At 20.4% G+C, this 18,134-nt stretch overlaps 2 protein-coding genes across 4 annotated transcripts in view; one reads left to right on the top strand and one right to left on the bottom strand.

Annotated features, from left to right (window-relative positions):
- Positions 1 to 18,134, bottom strand: part of LOC122503325 (protein pigeon) — a 30,747-nt gene that overhangs the window by 2,483 nt on the left and 10,130 nt on the right. The window contains exons 5-7 of the mRNA XM_043613818.1: positions 8,941 to 10,058; positions 3,366 to 3,707; positions 1,312 to 1,526 (exon numbers count right to left, since the gene is read on the bottom strand). Coding sequence (XP_043469753.1) covers positions 1,312 to 1,526; positions 3,366 to 3,707; positions 8,941 to 10,058 — 1,675 coding nt within the window. The remainder of the gene's footprint in view (positions 1 to 1,311; positions 1,527 to 3,365; positions 3,708 to 8,940; positions 10,059 to 18,134) is intronic.
- LOC122503329 lies at positions 6,335 to 17,386 on the top strand. Of its 3 annotated transcripts, none has more exons than XM_043613824.1 (5): positions 6,335 to 6,442; positions 13,241 to 13,408; positions 15,978 to 16,137; positions 16,265 to 16,439; positions 17,285 to 17,386. In XM_043613824.1, exons 2-4 carry the CDS (start codon positions 13,317 to 13,319, stop codon positions 16,427 to 16,429), a joined length of 417 nt encoding a protein of 138 aa, XP_043469759.1. In that variant the 5' UTR covers positions 6,335 to 6,442; positions 13,241 to 13,316; the 3' UTR covers positions 16,430 to 16,439; positions 17,285 to 17,386. The 3 variants fall into 3 exon arrangements, with proteins under 3 accessions (XP_043469759.1, XP_043469760.1, XP_043469758.1); XM_043613825.1 differs by having other exon boundaries at positions 6,372 to 6,387; XM_043613823.1 differs by lacking the exon at positions 6,335 to 6,442 and having other exon boundaries at positions 13,124 to 13,408.

Below are 18,134 nucleotides of genomic sequence, written 5' to 3'. Positions count from 1 at the left end.
AATTTCGGAAAATATTGAATAATTGAATGTTTTAAATAACTATACAAAAGCAACATAAACAATTAAATAATCCACAAATTTTCGAAGAATTTGAAATTTCTTCGAAACAATTATATTATTTTCATACATAATAAAATTCTTGAAAGGAATTCAACTGTTGTTAATTAACAATTTTATAATAACATTTCTGGGAATAATTTAATTTTTTAAAAAAATGTAGTAAAACTCCATAAATACAATTCTTTTGAAAAATGCAATTATTTTCAACAAAATTTCAACTATATTCCTCGAATGTATTTAATTATTTTTAAAAAAATTTAATAAACATCGATGCAAGAATTGAATTATTTTTATAAATGATAAAATTCTTCGGAATAATTCAATTATTTTCAATTTAATTTCAATAAAATTTCTTGATAAAATGCAAATATCTTTAAAAATAATAATAAAATTTCTGAAAATAATTGAATTTTCGAAGAATTTTAGATCAAAATTCTCAAAATAATTGAATGTTTTAAATAATTATACACTAAAAGCACAGAAAATAATTGAACTGTCCACAAATATTAGTTAAAAATTTGAAAACTAATTGATTTTTTAAAAATTATAATACATTTTTGTGAAGAATCAGATTTTCTCAGAATTCTTATTTAAATTTTTTTAAATAATTAAATTCGTTAAAATATATGGAAATTCAGGAAAATAATTAAATTTTCAAAGAATTTTTGTTAAAATATTCTGAAAATAATTGAATTTAATACCTGAATTTTTAAAGAGTTCTTATTTAAAATTTGGAAAAACTGAAAAAATAGTATTACAATTATTAAATATGAATTTGAAACAAATTTAAAATTTTTAAAAATCGTTAAAATTATTTTTGAAAATATTTCAGTTCTATTTTTAAAGTTTAAAATTGAACTTTCAAAATTACGTACTAATTGAATATTTTTAAAGTAATTTAAATTTTCTATAATTTTATTAAAAGTAAAATTGAATTTTATTGTAATTTTTTGAAAATAATTCAGGGAATTTCTCCACAGTTTCTTATTTTGTTTTTAAGATATCTAGGCACCCTGAAGGTATTAAATCTTTTTACTTCTAAATGTTTTCTATTTTTATAATTTCTCTAGAATTTCTTTTTATAGGGATCAGGGAAAAAGGCAAAATTTTGTCTGAAAATCAGAGGAAAGTCGAGAAAAAACAAAATTAAATTTTTTTGGTAATCCTGCAAACCTATGGAAGATGAAAATAAAATTTTCATCAATTAGCATAATCTTATTAATATGAATAAAATTTCTTCAAAATTCTTACCAGCCATAATGATTTTCGCCACGTCTACTTGTAATTCAAAAGCGGAATGTTTCACGTATTGCAGAAACATTGAATATTTCAATGTTCTATATCCCAAATAAGTGAAGAATGAAGTGAATCCTTGAGGTACAGGAAACGCAATACTTTCAGTTGCATATTTATAACGTTCCAGTAACGTAAAAAGCCACCATCGTCTTGCTTCGTCTAATTTATCTCTGTAATAAAAATAAACTTTCATCAGTTTCTTCTTTCACATATAGAATTAGAGAGAAAAAGAAAATTGTCATTTTAGACTAAAATATAAATATACCATATATAAATATAAATATTAATATTAATATAATAGAATTTACACTCAATAATTAATTTTTAAAAAGTAGCAAAAAGTAGCTTTCAAACTAAAAAAAGTAGTAAAAAAGTAGGAAGCTATCGAAAAATTAAACTTGACGACCAAAAAAACTCGTTTTAGACACTTCACAAAATTGGCAAAAATTCCATTTCATACTTCTTATTTTCCTGACTTTTTTCTAATTTTCATCAAAAATATTTTACTTCTTTCTTATCCTGCTAATAAATTCAATTCCTGCAAATTTATAAAACGTTTTAAATAATTGACTTCTTTTGACTTATTTTATGCAAATTCTAATTTAAATAATTGAATTCCTGAGAAATTTGTATTATTCATAAAAATAATTGAATTCTTACGAAGGTTTTTACAAAAAATTTTTTAAATAATTGAATTCTGTTCAGAAATTTTAAGAAAATAGTAGATATTAAAAATCATTGAGTTGCGAAAAATTTTTCAAAATAATTAAATTTTGCAAAGAATTCTATTAAAATTTTTGACAATAATTGAATGTCTGTGTGATATTTTATTAAATTCTTTTGAAAATAATTGAATTCCTAAAAAGCATTTTATTATATGTATATAAAAATAATTGAATTCTTGCGAACGATTTTAATAGAATTTTTTAAAACAATTAAATTTCCAAGAAGAAATTTATTACTTTAAAAAATAATTGAATATTTCTTCTGATGAATATTGTTATTTATAAAAATAATTGAATTTTGCAAAGAATTATATTTAAATGCTTCAAAATAATTGAATTTTCGGAAATAATTTAGTTATTTATCGACATAATTGAATTCTTTCGAAGAATTTCTTTGAATTTCTTTTTAAATAATGGAGTTTCTTTAATAAATTTAATTACAATTTTTAAAGTACAGTAGAACCTCGATTATCCGAGGTAATGTGGGGAAGAGGTACCTCGGATAATCGAAAACTCGGATAACACGGAACCAATGAAAATTTCAAAATTTTAAATTATTTTTCATGTGTTTAAAGTGTTAGAATAATATTAAATGACAAAAATGGACGAAATTTTAAATGCAATGATCACAAATAGTGGTTTTGTAAAATTTATTTTCCAAATTTAGTCGCTCGATCCGTTTTATCCGAGTTATTCCGCATTATCCGAGCATGTTTTGTGCCTCGGATAATCCGGAATCTCGGATAATCGAGGCTCGGATAACCGAGGTTCTACTGTAATTTAATTCTATGAATTCAATTTCTTTCAAGTTTATTTAAATTGTATTAAAAATAATTGAACTCCTGAGAATTTTATTAAAATATTTAAAAACAATTGAATTCATGTGAAAAATTGTAATATTTTTGTATATTAATTGAATTCTTCCAAAGAATTTTAAAAAAACATGTTTTTAAATAATTGATTTTTCGAGGAACTAAAATTAAATTTTTAAGAATAATTACATTTTTCGAGCAATTCCTGTAAAATTGTATTAAAAATAATTGAATTCCTGCGATGAATTTTATTATTTATGAAAATAATTGAATTGTTGCAAAGAATTCGATTATAATTTTTGAGTATAGTTTTTTGATTTACCGAAAAAATTTTTTAATTTAAATCTCGATTAAAATAAGAGAAAAATACTTTGGAGAATATTGAAGAAATTTGATATCTTTTTTTTTCGAAATAAATCATCTCGAGAATTATTATGAATTAGAATTTTAAATGAGTAAGGGATAATCTTACACAAGTGAAAAGCCACGTTCTTGTTCTAATCTTGAATCAACATTTGCAGTTTTGCACAACATTTGACATAAAAGGCGTGAAGTTTCCAATTGAGCGCTAACATGTTTTGAAGACATTGCATGAACGTGCAATGGTGTGCAACTGCCTTGAAAATTCTTCGTCGACGACTGTGTGCCATGTTTCAATAGAAACATTGATAATTCTCTTAAATTAACCGCCACAATGTGCTCCTGTTTCGATGCTGTACAACTCTCCATCTCAATAAATGGGAGATTCGATTCAAAATATTTATGAGATCGACTGCCCATTAATTCTCCGAGTGTTGCCGAAGTCACTGGAAGACTGAAACAATAATTACAAAACAACATTTTTTATTATTTCATAATTTTTAATTTTTATTATTATTATTATTATTTTGGAAATTAAAAAACTTTATATTTTCAAGAACAAACATCAATTATTGAATGATTACAGATTCAAAACTTAAGTAATTCACTTATTAAGTACATAATCTCTAACAGGTTCAATTATTATCTTGAAAAATTGTAATAAAATTGTTTCAAAAAATTCAATTGTTCTCAAAAGTTTTTAATGAAATTCTTTGTAAATTACAATTATACTTTCAAAATTTTCAATTAAAATTATTTTCAAAAATTTCATTACTTTTACGAAATTTTATGAAATTCTTCTTCAAAAAAATATAATTTTTTACAAAAACTCTAATAAAATTGTTTAAAAGAATTCAATTTTTTATGAATAACTTTAATATACTTTAAAAGGAAAATTATTAATTACAATTAATAATAAACACGATTTTTTTAAAAACTTAAAAGAAAATCTTTGTAAAATTCAATTACTTTCAAAATTTACAGTAAAAATTATTTTTAAAAAACTCCATTATTTTCAAGAAAATGGAAATAAATTCGTTAAAATAAGTAAATTATTTTAAAGAATTTTAATAAAAATCTTGCCAATTAAATTATTTTCAATACAATTTTAATGATAATTTCTCGAAAGAATTCAATTATTTTCCAATTTTTTGGTATAAATAATTAAATCCTTGTGAAAAAATTTATCATTTCTGCAAATAATTGGATTTTTGCAAACTTAAAAAATAAGTGAATTTTTGAGAAGAATTTTATGAAAATTGTATATAAAATACTTGAATTCCATCGAAAATTTTATTATTTATGAAAATACTTGAATTTTTAAATAGAATTTCATTCAAATAATTAAATTTTTGGGAAAAAAATTTATTATTTCTGCAAATAATTGAATTTTTGCAAAATTTTAAAAAATAAGTGAATTTTTGCTAAGAATTTTATGAAAATTGTATTTAAAATAATTGAATTCCAGCGAAAATTTTATTATTTATGAAAATAATTGAATTCTTGAATAAAATTTTATTGAAATAATTAAATTCTTGCAAAAAAATTTATTATTTCTGCAAATAATTTATGAAATTTATGAAAATTATATTTAAAATTAAATTAAATTTTCTCGGAGAATTTTTACAAGATTTTTAAAAATAATTGAAATTTTCGAAGAAATCAATTAAATTTGTATTGAAAATAAGTGAAATGCTGAAAAGAATTTTATTATTTTAAAGAATTTAAATTAAAATCTTGCCAAAAATTAAATTATTTTCAATACAATTTTAATTATATTTTCTCGGAAGAATTCAATTATTGAAAAAAATGTTGATAAAATTCTTGAAATGAATTTAATTACATTCATATTTTTTGATAAAATTTTAAGAATTAAAATGTGTAAGAAAATTACACGAACTTTCAAAATTTTTCAAAATTTAATTAAATGCAACTTTTAGCGACTTATTTTCAAAAATTGAGAATTTTACGACATTTTTTCCAAATATAGCAACAAAATACTATATTTTTAATGTAAATTGTAACTTATTTCGATTTTTATAGTGTAAAATCTTTAAAAAATTATTTTTGAATAATTATTTTAAGTTAATTAAATTTTTAAAATGTAAGTATACCTATTTTTAAAAAAATTTTGAATAATTGAAATTTTGTAAAATTTAATTAAAAATAATTGGTTTTTTTTCAAGTAGTTTAAAAAGTTTTGGAAAATCAAATTTTGGAGAATTTTAATTGCAAACTTTGAAAATAATTGAATTCTCAAAAAGTGTAATGAAAAATTTTTAAGTGTAAATTTAAAAATGAAAATTATTAAAATAAAAGCTTCTAAAAATTATATTAAAATATTTTTGAAACTTTCGAAAATAATTGTTTTCTTTCGCAGAAAATTAAAATTCTTCCCAGGGATTTAGTTGAAATTTTATTGAAAATTATTAAATTTTTTAAAAGAATTGTATCAAAAATTAAAAAAAAATAATATAATTTTTTTATGGAGGTTTACTAAATACTTTTAAAAGTGAATGAAGTCTTTCGAGAAGTATTATAAAAATTATATTGTCAACAGTTGAATTCCTTTGAGGAATTGTATTATTTATGAAAATAATTTAATTCTTACCAAGAATTTTAATGAGATTAAAAAAAATATAATTGTTTCGAAGAAAAATTAAAATTCTTCTGAGGATTTTACAAACTTTCAATAATAATATTTATCTATTTATTTACACTAATAGGTAATGCAAATTTAAAAATATTTCTAAACGAGAAAATTAAAAACATTTCCTGTAAATAAAAAAATTGGAAGTTAAATTAAAAATTATTTTTTAAAATAAGAAATATTTCGCTACTCGATTATTTTACCAGTGATACAATAAATAGCGGAATAAAATGTTTTCAAATATCATAAACTTACACGTACGCGATTTCTAGTGTACATTCCTAGTTATTTTCTATTTCTACCAATCTATATTTAAAGATTATGCGAGTGAAGACAGTGAACGATTTTATAAAATAATAGATAGTTTACAAGAGAAACAAAAAAAATTAAATATTAAAATATTCGAAAAATCCGATTTCAAAAGAATGTTAAAAATCTTATTTTCTGAATAAATAAACAGTTTAACTAATTAGTGAGATAAAATGTAAAATTTTCTCAAATGTTTGTCCATTTTATAAGTTTTAACCTCTGAATAAAAAGTTCGTTTCTATTCTTACACTATTTTTTTTTAATCTTTCTAAATACTTTAATACAATCGCATAATATTAACAATACTATATGTATAAAAAAAATTTCAATATTCCAAATTGTGATAAAATGGAAATTAAAAATAATTAATAAAGAATTAAAAATTATGAAATAATAAAAAATTTTATAAATAAATTAATTTTTTCGATTTTTGGAAGACTTATAAAAGGTAAAGGAAAAACTAAATTTCTCGAAAATTGTAGTTAAATTATTTTTACTAATTTGCTTACTTTCTTATTTTCTTATTTACATAAATATTAAAGTATTTCGCAGAAATTCATTTATTGTCGATAGAATTTTAATAATATTTTTCGAAAGAATTCAATTATTTTTAAAAATTTTAATAAAACTGGATGCAAGAATTGGATTATTTTCATAAATTATAAAATTCTTCGATATTCGAAGGAATTAAATTATTTTCAATACAATTTTAATCAAATTTCCACGAAAGGATTCAAATATTTTAAAAAATGTTAATAAAATTCTTTGAAAGAATACAATTATTTTTAAAAATTTTGATTAAAGTTTAGAAGAATTCAATTTGATTATAATACAATTTTTATTAAATTGTTTGATAGAACTTATTAAAGAAATTAATGTATTTTTAAAAACTAACTTTCATTAATTTTCATTTTTAAAACGCACTTGAAGATTTTTCATTAAAATTTTTTGGAATGCCATTACCTATTTTCAAAATTTGCAATTGAAATTCTCCAAAAGTTTATATTCGAAAATTTTAATAAACTACTTGAAAAAAATCAATTATTTCCAATTAAATTTCACAAAATTTCAATGTATTTAAAAATTTTATGTTAACAATTGTAATTATTTATTTTACTATTAAAGTTTTATTAACATTTTTGAAAGAAAATTAAACTCATATTTAAACAATTTTAATAGAGTTTTTTTAAATAACGTAATTTTTTTAATAATTGTAATTGAAAATTTTGAAAATAATTGAACTAAACAAAAATTGAATTCATGAGAATTTTATTACTTAAAAATTAATTGAATTGTTTCGAAGGATTCATTAAAATTTTAGAAAATAATTGAATTCTTTCGTGAAATTTTATTGTAAATAATTGAATTTATGTAAAGAATTATTTTACTATTTATAAAAATAATTGAATTATTTCGAAGGATTTTTTTATATATTTGAGATAATAATTGAATTCTCTTGAAAATTTATGGAAATTTTGTCGAAGATAATTGAGTTTTTGCAAAGAATTTTACTATTTAAAAAAATAATTGAATTGTTTCGAAGGATTAAAGTTCAATTTTCTTGAATATATTGGAGTTTTTCTTAATAATTTTTACTGAAAATTTTGAAAGTAACTGAATTTTATGAAGAATTTAATTATTTTCAATAATTGTAATAAAATTCTTTGCAAAAAGTCAATTTATAAATAATAAAAATCTTCGTAAAAAAAATTCAATTATATTTATTTAATAAAAAAATTCTTTTCAGTTTTTCACTTATTTTCAAAACAATTAAAAATATTATTTGATTTCTTCGAAAATTTCAATTATTTTTAAAAATCTTGTAAAAATTCTCAGAGAAAATTCAATTATTTTTGAAAATAATTGAATTTCTCATAGAAGTTCAATTATATAAAAAACTTTTAATAAAATTCAATTCAAGAATTTAATTATTTTTAGAAATAATTAAATTCTCGATGTACTGAAAATAATTGAATTCTTGTAAAGTATTTATAAAAAAAAATTTGAAAATAAATGAATTCATTTCATTTATCAACATTTTTTTAAATTGTAATTGAATTCTTTCGAGATAATGTAATTATTAATTAAAATTGTATTAAAAGTAATTTGGAATAAGATTTTTATTAAAATTCTTTAAAATAATTAAATTGTTTTGAAGAATTTATTTCAATATTCTTGAAAATAATGAATTTTTTAAAATTAATTTTTACTGAAAATTTGGAAAATTGGAATTTTATGAAGAATTTCTTTGAAATTTTAAAAATAATCGTGTTTATTATTAATTGTAATTAAAAATTTTTCTATTTAATTATATTAAAATTATTCATAGAAAATTAAATTGTTTTCAACAATGTTATTAGGGTTTCTGTAAATAATTATATTTTTTTTAACAATTTCCTTAAATTTCGTAAAATTTTATTAAAATTGAATTGAAAATAATTGAATTTCTCCGAAACATTTTACTATTTATGAAAATAATTGAATTCCTCTCTGAAGAATTTTATTATTTATGGAAAAATTTTTTATTCCTTCAAAGAATTTTTTTATTTATGGAAAAATTCTAATTCTTGCGAAGAATTTTCTTATTTTTGAAAATAATTGAATTCTTGCGGAGGATTTTACATGTTATAAAAATAATTGAATTGTTACGAAGAATTTTATCTGAATTTTTGAAAATAATTGAATTTTTTTGAAGAAATTTGGTTTTTATAAAAATAAAAGAATTTACCCTCCACTTGGTGACATTGGCGTACTGGATCTTGACAAAGCTTCCGGTTGATAGCAAGCCAAAGACATGAGTAATTTTTCAGCAACTTTACTCGGTTTAAATCGTGGTAAATCTCCATTTCGTTTACTCAATTGATCCCACAATTTTGTCCACAAATCACTTCTGTATGGCACTAATCTCTGTTGAGGTGACAATAACATCACAGAAGTATTCCAAAGTTTTTCATGCGTCAAACTCACATTGAGATCATTAATTTTCGCATCCAATTCAGCGCACTCCTCCAATGTAGTGACAGGTAACAATGCCAACAATGGCATTGTATCAACAAGTAAATTTTTCTGCACCAATGTATTTGAGCCGCTTATTAAAAATTCTTGTAAAATTTTTGCCAAATCAAGTGAACGCGGCTTCTCCGCCGCTATTGAAATTAATTCCGAAACAATATCCAAATCGTTACGATGACAAAAGAAATAATGTAAAATCGCCAGGCGTACGTCAATCGACTTTTCGTTCGTGAATGTTTCGATTAAAAATTTCATCGGTATTGTTAGATTGACGAGATTTAATGTTGGAAGATCGATGGTGAATATGTCCGACGAGCATTTTGAGAGGGAATTATTTTCCTTGCTTGACTCCTGGAGATTTAATAGTGGAACGAGATAGGACGATTCTGTGGGTACTGTTGGTAGAGGACCGCATAAAATATGACAACAGGGCTGATGATGAAGACCAATTTCGAGGAGATGAGTGAAGGAATTTTGCACGAAGACAATCATGTGATGATTTCCATAGAGGGCAAATGTTGGTCTCATGAGTTTTGCACGACTCCAAGGAATTCCCGGAATTACACAATGAATTACACAACTGTGATGAAGAAGTGTTATGGAATATGCGAAGTGAACTGTATTCGAGTCGCTCAGTGCTGAATCGAGAACGTGTTGCGGTGGCTTTATTGGACGATAGAGATAATGATGACAGACGCAAACCATTCCTTTTGAATCTGATATTACAATGAGATCCAGAGAGCAATCGTGAACGCGCAATGGAATCACATCATCTTCATAGGTTCCACAGTTGTCCGCATCGGGAAGCTGAGGTAGATTCAGTGGAATGTTCAACTGAAAATAAAAAAAGAAATCATTATTTGAAAAGTTAATAAATTCGGAAATAGAATTTAAGACTTAAAAACTTAACATTATAAATTCACCATAATGAATTGATCAAAAATATTTACTATTTACTTCTTTCTTATCTTGTTAAAGAATTGCATTCTTCCAACGAATTTTATTGAATTGTTTAAAAGAATTTATTAAAATTATAGAAAATAATTGAATTCTTTAGTGAAGTTTTATTGAAAATAATTGAATTTTTGTGAAGAATGTTATCACCTATTTATAAAAATAATTATCAAAAATAATTTCAGGGTTGCCAAGCTTTTACTCATTTCAAATTCCCTGACTTTTCCAGGTTTTCCAGGTTAAAAAACGAAATTTTTCCAGGTTTTTAAAACTACATTTATATTTTACAAAATTTTTAATTCAAACCTTTTTGAAATTAAACATCTTATAAAAAATTGTTATAAAACATGAAAATACCGATATCATTCGATATCTTCATGTTTTATAATAATTAAAAATGTTGGACTGATAAAATCATCATTTTATACCTATTATAAGAATATTGTTACTGTAACTTATTTCTAAATTACTTTCATTATTTTAATTGAATTATTGTTTTCCACAATTTTTAACTAAAATTCTTCTTTATAAAGTGTAAATGAAATATTATTAATAATTTCTGAAAAATTTCATTCAACATTTTCAAATCCTTTTGTTTACAATTCAATTTTACGAAATTTCATCAATTATTCAGGTATTCGGAAATTCTTCAATCAAATATATATTAGAAAATAAAAACTTCAAATAACTTCAAAAAAATTCAATTCAACTTTTACAAAAAAAATTAAATCCACACAATTTTAAGTTAAAAGTATGAAAAATTCAAACATTCAAAGATTATAATTTGAAACCTTTTAAAAACTCAATTATTATCTAAAGTTTGAACTGAAGTTCATATTTGAATCAATTATTATTAGAAAATTCTACGACAATTCAATTATTTAAATACAAAAAAAATAATTTATTGAAGAATTGAATGTTTTTTAAAATTCAACTCTCATTTAAAGAATTTTATCAACAAACTTTTAAATAGGTAATTAAAATTCTTTTGACGAATTTCAATAAAATTTTTAAGAATAATTTCATTTTTCGAGAAATTAGATTAAAATTGTATTAAAAATAATTGAATCTCTGTAAAAAAATTTTATTGAATTGAGAAAAGTTATTAAATTTTTTTGAAAATAATTGAATTCCTAAAAAGCATTTTATTATTTTTAAAAATAATTGAATTCTTGTGATAAATATTGTTGTTTATGAAAATAATTGAATATTGCAAAAAATTTTATTAAAATGCCTCAAAATAATTGAATTTTCAGGAATAATTTTGTTATTTATCGACATAATTGAATTCTTTTGAAGAATTATTTATGTAAATAATTGAATTCTTGGGAAGAATTTTATTAAAATCTAAAAGAATAATTGAATTATTTAAAAAAAATTTATTAAAATTGTATTTAAAATAATAGATTTCTTTCGAACATTTTTATTAAAATATTTTTAAATAATTGAATTCCTGTGAAATTGTATTAAAAATAATTGAATTCCTGAGAAGAATTTTATTAAAATCTAAAAGAATAATTGAATTATTTAAAAAAAATTTAATTAAAATTGTATTTAAAATAATTGATTTCTTTCAAACAATTTTATTAAAATATTTGAAAATAATTAAATTCTTGTGAAAAATTCTAATATTTTTGTAAATAAGTGAATTCTTTCAAAAGAATTTAAAAAAAAATTTTTTTTAAATAATTGATTGTTTCGAGAAACTAAAAATTAAATTGTTTTAAATAATTAATTTTTTCGAAATATAATAAATATTAAGAAAATTTTATTTGTGAAAATAATTGAATTTTTCGATTAATTAAATTCAAATAGCATTAAAAATAATTAAAAATCTTCGATGAGTTTTATTATTTACGAAAATAATTGAATTTTTGATAACAATTTTATCACAATTTTTTTTTAAAAATTGAATTTACATGAAAAATGTCTTTATTAGTAAAAGCAATTGAATTATTGTGAAGAATTGTATAAAAATTTTGTTAAATAATTGATTTTTTTGAAAATGCTTTTCTAAATTAATTTAATTCAAGTGGAAATTATATTATTTATGAAATTAATTGAATTTTTGATGAATTTTATCAATTTTTTTTTAAATAATTGAATTTTTTGCGAAGTTTTATGAAAATATTAGATATTGAAAATAATTGAATTTCGAATTTTTTTTGAAAATAATTGAATCGTTTTAAAGAATTTGATTCCAATCTTTAAGAATAGTTTTTTAATTAGCGAATTTAATCTAGTGGAAATTCTCAAAAAAATTTGAAATTTTTCAGAATTTTAATTATTTTTAGTACAATTTTAATCGAATTCCTCGAAAAATGTAATTATTCTTAAAAATTTGATTAAAATTCATCAACAGAATTCAATTACTTAAAAATTTGTTGATAGCATTCTTTATAAGAATTAAATTTTAAAAAACATTCAGTTATTCAATAAATTATTTAGGTACTTTTGTATTTAAATGCGCAGGCAGTTGAAAATAATACAATGAGAGTGAGGGAGAAAAAGCATGAATTTGAATTTTCTTACTCCCTTACTCTCATTGTATCTCAGCTGCCTGCGCAGACAGCAGCGAGTAAGGTAGTTCAAGTTGGGTGGGGGAAATCCAATATGGCTGACATCAGCTGATTTACCGGAGGACAAACAATGCATTGAATTCAATGGGACAAATCAGTTTTTTAACCATAACTTTTTAAATATTTATTTTTGAACCATAGTGTAATGGAAAATTATTCTTTATTTATCGAAATCTATTTTTTAAAACAATAAAATTTAATTTTTTGGTTTTATTGTTTTAAAAAATAGATTTCGATAAATAAAGAATAATTTTCCATTACACTATGGTTCAAAAATAAATATTTAAAAAGTTATGGTTAAAAAACTGATTTGTCCCATTGAATTCAATGCATTGTTTGTCCTCCGGTAAATCAGCTGATGTCAGCCATATTGGATTTCCCCCACCCAACTTGAACTACCTTGTTGTGGCAGTACCTCTATACGTTTCCATAGAAACGAAAACAAAAGAAGAAACGTTTGTGACTTTGTGTCATATTCTCTAGTTTCTTCTGTTTCTTAAATGGATTCACATATCGAGAGATAAAAAGTGATAAAAAGAAAATACGGAAAATACATATAATGTCGGAAATAGCCGATTATTTTAAAAAGAATATAATAGGATATTCTTCTGACGAAATGATAAAAGCAGTTTGCATCGGAGAATTAACAGTGTAAGTATAATAAATTTATTTATTATAAATAAATATTTGATAAAAATTCTCTAATTATTATATTAATTAATTTTTTTTCAAACAAATTTCATGAAAGAATTTAAGGTTATAAAATATTTAGAAAAAGTTCAATTGTTTTGTAAAATTTTAATAAATCATTCGAAACAATTCAATTTTATTTATAAATAGTAAAATTATTTATTTTCAATACAATTTTAATAACATTTCATGAAAGAATTCAAGTTTTTAAAAAATTTTTAACAATATTTTTCGAAAAAATTCAATTATTTCCTAAAACTTTAATAAATTCAGGGTTGCCACGCTTTTGCTCATTTCAAATTCCCTGACTTTTCCAGGTTTTTAAAACTACATTTATATTTTACAAAAAATTTTTAATTCAAACCTTCTTGAAATTAAACAACTTTTAAAAAAATTGTTATAAAATAATAATTAAAAATTACTTTCATCATTTCAATTCAATTATTGTTTTCCAGAATTTTTAACAAAAATTCTTCTTTAAATTAATTATTCATTCATTTTAAATAATTTTTGAAACATTTCTTTGAACATTTTTAAATCCTTTTGTTTACAATTCAATTTTACGAAATTTCATCGATTATTCGGAAGTACTTCAATCAAATATATATATATTAGAAAATAAAAACTTGAAATAACTTAAAAAAAATGCAATTGAACTTTTACAAAAAAATTAAATCTACACAATTTTAAGTTAAAAGTATGAAATATTCAAACATTCAAAGATTATAATATGAAACCTTTTCAAAACTCAATTATTATAAATAGTTGAATTTTGAATAAAAATTTTAATATTTATAAAAATAATTGGAATTTTGACAATAAATTTTTTAAACTTTTGATCATAATTGAATTTCTGCGAAGAATTTTATTACTTTTGAAAATAGTTGAATTCTTGAGACGAATTTTTCAATAATATTTCTTTTTTAAATACCTAATTATTTTTAATACAAAAATAAATAATTTATTGAATAATTAAATGTTTCTCAAAATTCAATTCTCATAAAGAATTTTATTAACAAATTTTTAAATAATTGAATTCTTTTGACGAATTTTAATAAAATTTTAAGAATAATTACATTTTTCGATGAATTCGATTAAAATTGTATAAAAAATAATTGAAATTCTACAATGAGTTTTATTATTTATGAAAATAATAATTGAATCCCTGTAAAAAATTGTATTACATATTTATAAAAATAATTGAATCTCTGTAAAAATGAATTGAATATTTTAATAATATATATTATTAAAAGTGATAAATTCAATAATATTAAATAAATTGAATATTTTTGAAAATAATGGAATTATTGCAAATAAATTTATAAAAATTTTGTAAATAATTGAATTGCTGTGAAATATTTATTATTTATAAAAAAAATAATAAAAGGTTTGCTTAGAATTTTATCAAAAAATTTTTTAAATAATTTATTTCTTGTGAAAAATTTTATTAAAATAGTAGATATTGAAAGTCATTGAATGAAGAATTTAAAAAAAATTGAATTTGTTAAAAAGAATTTTATTAAAATTATTTTGAAAAAAAATTTCACTAATATTTTTGAAAATAATTTAATTCTTTCAAGAAATTTAATAAAAAATGAATTGATAATAATCATTAAATTCTAATAAATAAATTATAGGAAAGCATTTTAAAATAATTGAGTTTCTTTGATGAATTTTAATAAAATTTTTAAGAATAATGACATTTTTCGAGAAAAATAATCACTTTTTCCATTAAAATTGTATTAAAAATAATTGAAATTTTGCGATGAGTTTTATTATTGATTAAAACAATTGTAAATCTATAAAGTTTTTTATTATTTATGAAAATAATTGAATTATTGCAAAAAAAATTGTAAAGGTAACTCTTTTAAAATTGAATTAATTATGAAATATTTAAGTCAAATTTATTAGATTTCAAGAAAAAGCACAATAACTTTAGAAAACAATAACTTTCCAGGATTCCAATCAAAATTCCCTGACTTTTCCAGGTTTTTTCAAGGTTTATAAAATTCCCTGACATTTCCAGGTTTCCAGGTTGCGTGGCAACCCTGTAAATCCTTTGAAACAATTCAATTATTTTTATAAATAGTAAAATTCTTTGCAAAAATTCAATTATATTCAAAACAGTTACGAGAAAGAATTCAATGTTTTTCTTAATTTGTTATATTAATATTTCCAAAAAAATTCAATTATTTTCTAAAATTTTAATAAAATTCAATAATTAAATGTTCAATTTCAATTATTAACAAACACGTTTATTTTAAATACTTGAAAGAAATATTGTTCTTAAAATTCAATTATTTTCAAAATTTTTAATTAAAATTATTAAAGAAACTCCATTATTTAAAAAAAAATTCAAAGAAATTCTTCAAAAAGAATTTAATTAGAATTTTCAAAAATCTTAACAAAATTCTTCGCGAGAATTTAATTATTTTCCTAAATAATCGATGGCGAACAATTTCCCGGAATACAACGAATATTAATATATGTAATTAAAAAATTATTATTGTATGTAATTTAATTATTTCAGGGAATTAATTGCATATGTAGAATCAGTAATACCTCCTCAACGAGTAGGGAAACAAATGGTACAAAAATGCATTTTAAACAATGCCAGTGGATCAAGAATTTTGGTCAAAATTTGGAACGAACAAATCGATCGTGTGAAAGCATGTATTCAACCAAATTTTGTAAGTAATTTAAAAAAAAAAATTTTGAAAAATATTTAATTCATTCACATTTTTATTGATTAAATGAATTAAGCAATTTGAAATTAATGATTTTTAATATAAATTTATATTTATTTTATTATAATAGATTCTTCATGTGGACTCAGCTTCGGCGAGACATCTCACGAATTTCAGTAAAGAATTAGTAGGTAATGTCAATTTTGAATTGTATATTCAATCACATACAAGAATAAATGTTTTGGGCGTTCGCGAGGTGAATACTGATTGCGAAAAAATTGAGGCTGGAATTTAGAGTTTTGGAGGTAATTATTTAATTATTATACGTAATTTTTAAATTTAATTTTATATAAAATTTATTTTTATTAAAGTAATAAGTTTATATTATATTTTTAAAGTTGTTTATTTTATCATTTGTTATTATGCATATCGGGGTTGTCACAAAAAATTGATTTCCCTTCATCCCAACTTTTCTATTTTCAGACAGAGTTTTGACTTTTTCTCTGATTGTGATTCTTACAAAATGAAATTATTTTAGATGTCATTGATTAACTATATTAATATCTGCTTGATAAAATAATATTACAAATTAGAAAATTTTCAAAAATATTTCTTAATATTTTTGTAGAAAATTCTCAATTTTCATAAGGAATTATTTATGAAAATTGTAAACGCAACTCTTTTAAAATTGAATTAATTTTGAGATATTTAAGTAAAATTATTCATTAAATAATTTATTTATTTTATGATAGTTGTTCAAGATTTAAGTTAGGTAAAAAGAAATTTTTGGCAGAAATTGAAAAAATTGAAGGTTTTGTATTAGAATTCGTGGTGATTTTATTGTTTGAGTCAAATAAAAAAGACAAAAAAAACTCAGAATTTTCTTATGAATTCTATTATTTTTAAAATTGTTAATTTTATTTAAAAAAGCGAGTGAGAAGTTAGCCGCGCGCGAATTGTTACTAGTGATATTAAAACAATATATAAATTTAATAATTACAGGAATAAAAATATCAAAGTATTCTTTTAAAAATAAAAAATTTCCTAACCTGTGGCAACCATGTATGTATAATATCAATAAGAAAAAATAATAAAATTCATATATTTATGTAAATTTCCTTTGAAATGAAATTTAATTTTTGAATTTCAGATCCAGTCTACCTGTCAATTGAATCGTTCAAAAAAAAGAACCAAAAAAAAAATAAAATTGAGTAATTATCTAATTAATATTAAATATATATTATGTTAACTTAAAGTTTAATTAATATTAAAAGTTATTATTAAATAGTTCATATTGTTCGATTTATTAAATAAATAAACAAACTTAAACAAAAAATGAAGTTTTTAAATATAATTTTTACCATTTAACATTTTTATTTTTGTAAATAAACAATAATACTATTCATATTGTAATTGCAAATATATTAATTTAATAAATTAATATCTTTAAATCACTAAATTGAATAAAAATACAATTTTATAATTAAAACGTATTATATTATTAGAAAATTTTTTATTTTAAAATATAAATTTTTGAATAATTTCAGATTCGAACTTTAAAAAAAAATGCAATTATTAACAAATTTACTAATTAACTATTCTTGTTTATTAATTTCAAAAGTTTTAATAAAATTCTTCGCAAGAATTCAATTTATTTTCATAAATAATAACATTCTTCGTAAGAATTTACATTATCTTTATAAAATAGTAAAATTTTTTGCAAAAATTCAATTATTTTTACACAAATTTTTAATAACATTTCACGAATGAATACAATTATTTTCTAAAATTTTCATAAATCCTTCGAAACAATTCAATTATTTTTTTAAATAGTAAAATCTCTGCAAAAATTCAATTATTTTCAAAAAAATTCCACGAAAGAATTAAATTTTTTTCTTAATTCGTTACAAAAAATTTCAATAAAATTCAATTACCTATTTTCGAAAATTTTAATAAATTCTTCGAAAAAATTCAACAGGGCTCGAACAAGTGAAAGTATT

Source organism: Leptopilina heterotoma, unplaced genomic scaffold, assembly GCF_015476425.1.
Source record: "Leptopilina heterotoma isolate Lh14 unplaced genomic scaffold, ASM1547642v1 Lhet_26, whole genome shotgun sequence".
Taxonomy (NCBI): Eukaryota; Metazoa; Arthropoda; class Insecta; order Hymenoptera; family Figitidae; genus Leptopilina; species Leptopilina heterotoma.
The sequence above is the reverse complement of the archived record's forward strand: the minus strand, read 5'-3'. Positions and strand labels throughout refer to the sequence as shown.

Bases quoted from the DNA above. Each gene is read 5' to 3' on its own strand.
- LOC122503329 (XM_043613824.1), top strand. From the start codon at position 13,317: ATGTCGGAAATAGCCGATTATTTTAAAAAGAATATAATAGGATATTCT. The intron at 13,409-15,977 runs GTAAGTATAATA...TAATTATTTCAG, and splicing joins TGCATCGGAGAATTAACAGT to GGAATTAATTGCATATGTAG. The intron at 16,138-16,264 runs GTAAGTAATTTA...TTATTATAATAG, and splicing joins CATGTATTCAACCAAATTTT to ATTCTTCATGTGGACTCAGC.